This window comes from Solanum pennellii, chromosome 9 (genome assembly GCF_001406875.1).
Source record: "Solanum pennellii chromosome 9, SPENNV200".
NCBI lineage: Eukaryota > Viridiplantae > Streptophyta > Magnoliopsida > Solanales > Solanaceae > Solanum > Solanum pennellii.
This window is the reverse complement of record NC_028645.1, coordinates 70,585,314-70,594,203: the sequence shown is the minus strand read 5'-3', so window position 1 is coordinate 70,594,203 and position 8,890 is coordinate 70,585,314. Positions and strand designations below refer to the sequence as shown.

Sequence of the window (8,890 nt, the reverse complement as noted above, 5' to 3'; positions counted from 1 at the left end):
CTTTATTTGGTCACATTTTTAACATTTTATTATTTTGAAAAGTACTTATTTTTCCAAAAATGTTTTTTGTTATCAAGTAGTTTGAGTTTGATCAAATAAATTTTAAAAATGCTAATAAGCAACAATTAGTGTGACCAAACTTTTAAAAATGCTCTATTTTTTTTTCTAAAAGTGTTTTTCAAAAATACACTTTTGTACCAGAACTATTTTTTCTAGTTTCTGAAAAATAATTTATGCTAATCCATCTGAATTAGTAGTTGAAAATAATTTATGCTAATCCATCTGAATTAATAGTTTATTGTTTATAAAAAAAAGGGGGAAAAGACTCAAATATGCCACTGTATTTTTAGATTAGATTCATTTATGTCATCAGTTAAATGTTTGACTTATTCATGTCATTACCATTAAAGAAAAGATTCATTCATGCCATTATTTTTTAACGGTGATTTATTTTTAACACGATCAATCATAATTCGGCTATGTCATCAATTTTTTAAATTAATTTTTTTTAATTCAAAAATTTGATTTTTTTTATTTAAAAAAATTGATGACGTGGTCAATTATAATTCGGCCACCTCATCAATTTATTTAATAAAAAAATCAAAAAAATTAATTCAATTTTTTTTTCAGAATTATGATTTTTTTGATTAAAAAAATTGATGACGTGACCGAATTATAATTGACCACGTATCAAAAATAATTTTGCAAAATCACCGTCAAAAAATAATGGCATGGATGAACCTTTTCTTTAACGATAATAACATAAATGATCCAAACTTTTAACTGATACATAAATAAGCCTTTTCTGAAAGTTTAGTGGCATATTTGAGCTTTTTACCTAAAAAAGAATAAGCACTTATCACACAAATTTACCAAACTGTGAAATTAGGTCTTAGGCCTAACTCACACCCCAAAAGCTAGCTCATAGGGAGGAGGATTGCCCAAGCCTTATAAGGAGTCCACCCATCTCATTAATCACCGATGTGGGACTTTTGTCATTCTTTAACACCCCACCTCACGCCCAGTGCTTAGCATTTGGTGCGTGGGCACTTTTAATTTTGGGGGCCCCAACATCGGGGTGAGACGGGCCCTGCGCTGATACCATGTGAAATTAGGTCTTAGGCCTAACTCACACCCCAAAAGCTAGCTCATAGAAAGGAGGATTGGGCCCAAGCCTTATAAGGAGTCCACCCATCTCATTAATCACCGATGTGGGACTTTTGTCATTCTTTAACACCCCACCTCGCGCCCAGTGCTTAGCATTTGGTGCGTGGGCACTTTTAATTTTGGGGGCCCCAACATCGGGTGAGACGGACCCTGCGCTGATACCATGTGAAATTAGGGCTTAGGCCTAACTCACACCCCAAAAGCTAGCTCATAGAAAGGAGGATTGGGCCCAAGCCTTATAAGGAGTCCACCCATCTCATTAATCACCGATGGGGGGCTTTTGTCATTCTTTAACACCCCACCTCGCGCCCAGTGCTTAGCATTTGGTGCGTGGGCACTTTTAATTTTGGGGGCCCCAACATCGGGTGAGACGGACCCTGCGCTGATACCATGTGAAATTAGGGCTTAGGCCTAACTCACACCCCAAAAGCTAGCTCATAGAAAGGAGGATTGGGCCCAAGCCTTATAAGGAGTCCACCCATCTCATTAATCACCGATGGGGGGCTTTTGTCATTCTTTAACACCCCACCTCGCGCCCAGTGCTTAGCATTTGGTGCGTGGGCACTTTTAATTTTGGGGGCCCCAACATCGGGTGAGACGGACCCTGCGCTGATACCATGTGAAATTAGGGCTTAGGCCTAACTCACACCCCAAAAGCTAGCTCATAGAAAGGAGGATTGGGCCCAAGCCTTATAAGGAGTCCACCCATCTCATTAATCACCGATGGGGGGCTTTTGTCATTCTTTAACACCCCACCTCGCGCCCAGTGCTTAGCATTTGGTGCGTGGGCACTTTTAATTTTGGGGGCCCCAACATCGGGTGAGACGGACCCTGCGCTGATACCATGTGAAATTAGGGCTTAGGCCTAACTCACACCCCAAAAGCTAGCTCATAGAAAGGAGGATTGGGCCCAAGCCTTATAAGGAGTCCACCCATCTCATTAATCACCGATGGGGGGCTTTTGTCATTCTTTAACACCCCACCTCGCGCCCAGTGCTTAGCATTTGGTGCGTGGGCACTTTTAATTTTGGGGGCCCCAACATCGGGTGAGACGGACCCTGCGCTGATACCATGTGAAATTAGGGCTTAGGCCTAACTCACACCCCAAAAGCTAGCTCATAGAAAGGAGGATTGGGCCCAAGCCTTATAAGGAGTCCACCCATCTCATTAATCACCGATGGGGGGCTTTTGTCATTCTTTAACACCCCACCTCGCGCCCAGTGCTTAGCATTTGGTGCGTGGGCACTTTTAATTTTGGGGGCCCCAACATCGGGTGAGACGGACCCTGCGCTGATACCATGTGAAATTAGGGCTTAGGCCTAACTCACACCCCAAAAGCTAGCTCATAGAAAGGAGGATTGGGCCCAAGCCTTATAAGGAGTCCACCCATCTCATTAATCACCGATGGGGGGCTTTTGTCATTCTTTAACACCCCACCTCGCGCCCAGTGCTTAGCATTTGGTGCGTGGGCACTTTTAATTTTGGGGGCCCCAACATCGGGTGAGACGGACCCTGCGCTGATACCATGTGAAATTAGGGCTTAGGCCTAACTCACACCCCAAAAGCTAGCTCATAGAAAGGAGGATTGGGCCCAAGCCTTATAAGGAGTCCACCCATCTCATTAATCACCGATGGGGGGCTTTTGTCATTCTTTAACACCCCACCTCGCGCCCAGTGCTTAGCATTTGGTGCGTGGGCACTTTTAATTTTGGGGGCCCCAACATCGGGTGAGACGGACCCTGCGCTGATACCATGTGAAATTAGGGCTTAGGCCTAACTCACACCCCAAAAGCTAGCTCATAGAAAGGAGGATTGGGCCCAAGCCTTATAAGGAGTCCACCCATCTCATTAATCACCGATGTGGGACTTTTGTCATTCTTTAACACAAACGGTTTATGAATCTCAAATAATTGAAATTACTTGATAAATTTATGTATATTCTATTTGTTTTTTTTCAAAATTACACATACGATTTTATTGTTATATTGTTATTTTTATCTCTTTTTTATGTCACATAGCCGTAAAAGTAAAAAGGACAATTAAGTTGGTGAAACATATCAATAACATATTTGAATCATAGTACAAGAAGTAGTATGAGTCAATGTATTCTAATTTTAGTGAATGAGTTCACCTAACATTTGTATATAATTATTAGTAAGAGTTATGAGCATATTAATTTCATTGCTATAGTTTTTTGTTTTTTCAAAAACAGAAAAAGAAGCAAAGTGGGAGTTAAATGTAATCATCACAATTATATATTTTAAAATAAAAATGAGAAGTGTGAATTTATGAGCTTTGTGCTGAGGGGTAGTCAACAAAGTGTCAGCTTTCCCAAAAAGAAAAAACCCCAAGAAACAAGTTCTTCCACTTCCTTCACTCATCACATTTTCCACTTCCATTCAATGGCACTTCTTCTTCTCTCCTTCTACATTGTCTTTTTCATAGTCTTAGCTACTACTTCTGCTGCATCTGATGTTCAGCTTCTGTTACAGAACATTAAACCCTCACTTCAGGGTAACACTGATAATATGTTGTTATCTTCATGGAATATTTCAGTTCCTCTTTGTCAATGGAGAGGTCTCAAATGGGTTTTCACCAATGGTACTTCTTTGCTCTGTAGTGACCTATCTTCACCTCAATGGACAAGTCTTTCTCTTTACAGGAACCCATCTTTGCATCTTGTCTCTCTACAGTTACCATCAGCTAATCTCTCTGGAACACTCCCTAGGGAGCTTGGTGAGCTTTCTACACTAAAAAGTCTTTATCTTGGTGTGAATGGACTACATGGGTCCATCCCTCTTGAGCTTGGCTACAGCTCTTCTCTTTCTGATATTGAGTTGAGTGACAATAGTCTTACGGGGACACTTCCAACTTCAATATGGAATCTTTGTGAAAAGATGGTTTCTTTCAAGATTCATGGTAATTCTTTGTCTGGTTCTCTTCCTAACCCTGCATTACCTGATGCTACTTGTAAGAATTTGCAGTTTCTTGATTTTGGGCAAAATAGGTTTTCTGGGGATTTTCCTGTGTTTATAACTAGGTTTAATGGTCTTAAAGAGCTTGATTTAGGGGATAATAATTTTTCTGGTCCTGTTCCTGAGACATTAGCTGCATTAAAGCTGGAAAAATTGAATCTTTCACATAATAATTTTAGTGGGGTGTTGCCAAATTTTGGGGAATCTAAGTTTGGTGTGGATGTTTTTGAGGGAAATAATCCTACTCTTTGTGGACATCCTTTGGGGCCTTGTAGTGGAAGCTCTGGAATGAGTCCTGGTGCAATTGCTGGTATTGTTATTGGTCTAATGGCTGCATTGGTGGTTGTGGCATCACTATTGATTGGGTATTTTCAAGGGAAAAAGAAGAGACATGCTGATGAAGAAGAGGAGGAATTTGAGGAAGTTGAAGATGAGGAAGCTGGTTGTGGTGAGGGGAAGCTCATCTTGTTTCAGGGAGGTGAGCATCTCACTCTCGAGGATGTGCTGAATGCAACGGGGCAAGTCATGGAGAAGACTAGTTATGGGACTATTTACAAGGCAAAATTAGCTGATGGTGGAACCATTGCTTTGAGGTTGTTGAGGGAAGGCAGTTGTAAGGATGGAGGAACATGTTTAACCGTGATTAGACAGTTGGGAAGAGTTCGACATGAGAATGTAATTCCTTTGAGAGCCTTCTATCAAGGGAAGAGAGGAGAGAAACTTCTCATTTATGATTATCTCCCAAACAGGAATCTTCATGAACTCTTACATGGTAAATTCTAGCTTCTTTTTGTTCTCATGTTTGCTCTTTCAAGTTCTACTCATGAAAATCAATGCAAGCTCTATTACGTTGACGTTATTGTATTAAGTGTTTCCTCATAGGGATAGTTCTTAGGCTCATTTGCAGCAGCTTTGGTTATTTGCTTGAGAGGCTGAGATATGTGGACTACAGGTTGTAGCTTTTTCACAAGTTGAGTTTGTAATTGAAGTACTAGTGCATAAATAGATCATATAAAACAGCCTAAGAAAAATAAATGTAACTGAAACTTAGCTTCTTAAGAGAAACTGAATTAGTTAAGGACTGCACAACAAAGAGATATGACGTTACATGAACATAGAGAATGTTCCATTTATTCTGACCTATATCCTTTTTGCTAAGTTAAGTTGATCCTACCTGTATCCTCTCCTGTGCATCATCTTTCAATACACGAACTGACATATGTATACCTGTTTGGTCAACAAAGAAACAATATCCCTATCATATATACTTACTCATTCAAGAAAATGGAAAAAAAGAACTAGCACATTATCATTAAACTGACGATGCAACTATCAGATGCCTTGATCAACCATTCATTTATAATTTTGCTTTAAATAACTGTGTGGTCCTAGGTCAACTGATGACATCTCATTTCCAAGCATTTGAGCTTGGTGTAGTATGCTTCTGTAATTCCTTTAGCTTGATGCAATTTAATGATGCGCTGGTTTGTTTCAAGTTCCTTATTTCCTGTACTGCTAATTTAGCTGTAGTTCGGTCATTGAGAGTAGTTTGCGCCAATAAATGTTGGAGCACATAAATTTTTGTCTCCTTGTTGGTTTAACCTTATATAGCTCTACAGGATTTGCATCATTATCCTGCCTTAAAGTATGCTGATCACTGATAAGGTATTGGAAGAAATTTTGTGAAAATGATTTAAAGGAAGGTATAGGTTATTGCATGTTCAATCACTTTGTTCCATTGATCTTCCATTCTCGGGAACTTAGTACTACATTTTTAGTAGTGATAGCAATGTGTTGCTTTTGGCTCTAGGATTGGCTCGTACAGTCGAATAATTTGGATAATTATTAATTGCATCATTTGATTCCCAAACCAAATCTGGTAGCATTTCTCGCGTCTCTTTCTTTACTTTGAATGATAAACATTAAAGGATGAGTCAATTTGATTATGATATTTTCTGATTGTCTGCAGAATCAAGAGTCGGGAAGCCAGTGTTGAATTGGGCTAGAAGACACAAAATAGCATTGGGCATAGCCAGAGGACTAGCACACCTTCATGGTTTGGAAACTCCCATTACTCATGGGAATGTTAGATCAAAGAATGTTCTTGTTGATGAATTCTTCGTTGCCAGGCTTACTGAATTCGGACTTGACAAAATAATGATCCCAGCTGTAGCTGATGAAATTATATCAGTTGCAAAAGCCGAAGGTTACAAGGCACCAGAGCTGCAAAGGATGAAGAAGTGCAATTCGAGAAGTGATGTTTACGCCTTTGGTATACTACTATTGGAGATTCTTCTAGGAAAGAAACCTGGTAAGAATGGTAGAAATGGGGACAATGTTGATTTGCCGGCACTAGTTAAAGTGGCAGTTCTGGAAGAAACGACAATGGAGGTATTCGACATGGAGCTTTTGAAGGGAATAAGGAATCCAATGGAAGAAGGTTTAGTGCAGGCGTTGAGACTTGCAATGGGATGTTGTGCTCCTGTTGCTACTGTAAGACCGTCGATGGATGAAGTAGTAAGGCAGTTAGAGGAGAATAGACCTAGAAACCGGTCTGCGTTGTACAGCCCTGCTGAAACTAGGAGTGGAAGTGGTACTCCCTTTTAAGCTCATGTTGTGACTTTAGTAATGAATATTGTTTCATATTATGCCTGTTTTTCCTCCTAAAGGAAAGAGGGCTAAATGGTTATAGCTTTCAACTATTTACCTTTGGCTTTGCATTGTTGGGGAATATCTTATCATAGACAAACTGACAATAGACAATGTGTCACATTAGGCATCAAATTGGATATTACAGTGTGCCTTTTTTTTCAATTTGTTCCTGCATTAGCCTACCTTCTATCATATATTATTATAAGCATGAAGCTCTAAAGTGTAAAGTTGAATTACTATTTTGCCCCTATACTAAATTAAAAAGTAATAAAATATCTAATTAATTAAATATTAAATATGCTTAACTCTAAAGTGAAAAGTTGAATTACCATTTTGACCTTGTACTAAATTGAAATTTGATTAATAACATTTAATTAGTTAATTTAAATATTAAATTGTCTCATTTTAATAATAAAAATATTAATAACTTTTGTACTTCCTTAGATTAATTTCTAATTAAAATATCTAATTTAATAATATTTATCATTTATTATCTATATGTATATTTAATTTAATCTCCGTCATATCATATAATAAGCATCATAATAATAATAATATAATAATAATAATAATATACTAAACGTGGAAGGAATATTAGGCAAAAATTAGATTACATTTTGTCCCTATATCATATAAAAATATTAATCGTCTAATAATTGTTAACTAAATATTAAATAGTAAATTTTAATTACTATAAGGGAGGATTAAACATTAAGCAATATCAAATTTATCAAATTCTTCCGGTTACAATTTATTTATGTTGATGGTTAATTAATATTAAATTGTTAGAAACAATTATTATCAAGAAGACAAAAAGACTTCTAATGATATTGTTCAATGAATTAAAGGTGAAGACTAAAGGTTACAAAATTAATTAGAAAACTAATAGGTCTCTTTTATTTTTTCCTTTCATCTCCCCTCACCTAAAATTTTCCTATTTAAAGTCACCTAAAAATGAAAATTAACTTATAAATCTCATATGATCTTCTTACTAAAGTATGTTAATATATCAGTTTTTGAAAGTTATTTTCATAATTGTTTTAAATGTTCTTTTATAATGTTTCTCTTCTTATTCATTTTAAGTTAAATATGTTCTCTATTTATATAAAGAAGTTTATGTTTAAATAATTAAATAGATGTTACTTATTTGGACATTATAAAATTATTGGTGTAGAACATGTACAATACTATATATGTACCATTTACAAATTATTGATTGTAGTACAAAATTTATATTAAATAGTTTAAAATAAACGTGCAACGCACGTTCTGAAGACTAGTAAATATATATATGCAAAAGAAATTCAATGTGCTCCAAATGTTAGATTCTATGGAAGATTTTATTTTCTGCACCATTTCTTTGAAATGGCTGTAGTCTGGTAAGCAGGGTAAACATAAAGCTGAGAGCATTAAGCTTGGGATAATTACAAGCCAAACATGTGATATTTATTTACTATATACTGCTATAATTTGAAAGAATTACATTTTGTAGATATGGTTTTATAGCAATTTGAAAGAATTACATTTTGTAGATACAGGGCCCGTTTGGATGGGCTTAATAAAAGCAGCTTTAAAAAAGTAAGTGCTGAAACTTATTTTTAAAATAAGCAGTTATGCGTTTGGATAAAAGTGCTGAAATAGCTATGCCAAACGTGAAAAGGAAAAAATAGAAGAAAGAGATGTTAGGATTATGTGGGTATTTTGGAGATTGTATAAAAATATTAAGGGCAAAAAGATAAAAAATGTAGTCAACTTAAAACAGATTATAAGCTAAAAAAAAAAGCACCCCTACCCCAGCTTTTAACTTTTGGCTTAAAATATTTTTTTTTAAACTTAAAATAAGTTATTTTGAGTATTGCCAAACAGTTAAATAAGTCAAAAACCAACTTTTAAGTCAGTTTGACCAGCTTTTAAGCTGCGCCAAACAGGCTCATAGTTTTATAGCAATTTTCTCTCTCCTCTTTCTTTTTCCTTTCTGCTTATTTCTATACTCTCTCGCTTGCGTCTCTCCTATTTGTACCCCATATCTCTCGTCTCTCTGCCTCCTTTCTCTCTCTCCACCTGCTTTAACTTCTAATACTAATACAAATACTAAC

The 8,890-nt window shown here is 36.6% G+C and overlaps 1 protein-coding gene across 1 annotated transcript; it reads left to right on the top strand.

The window, feature by feature from the left end:
• The first annotated feature begins 3,429 nt into the window (after positions 1–3,429).
• LOC107029208 (putative kinase-like protein TMKL1) lies at positions 3,430–6,956 on the top strand. The gene is made up of 2 exons (XM_015230571.2): positions 3,430–4,914; positions 6,112–6,956. Exons 1-2 carry the CDS (start codon positions 3,456–3,458, stop codon positions 6,747–6,749), a joined length of 2,097 nt encoding a protein of 698 aa, XP_015086057.1. The 5' UTR covers positions 3,430–3,455; the 3' UTR covers positions 6,750–6,956.
• Positions 6,957–8,890: the final 1,934 nt, after the last annotated feature.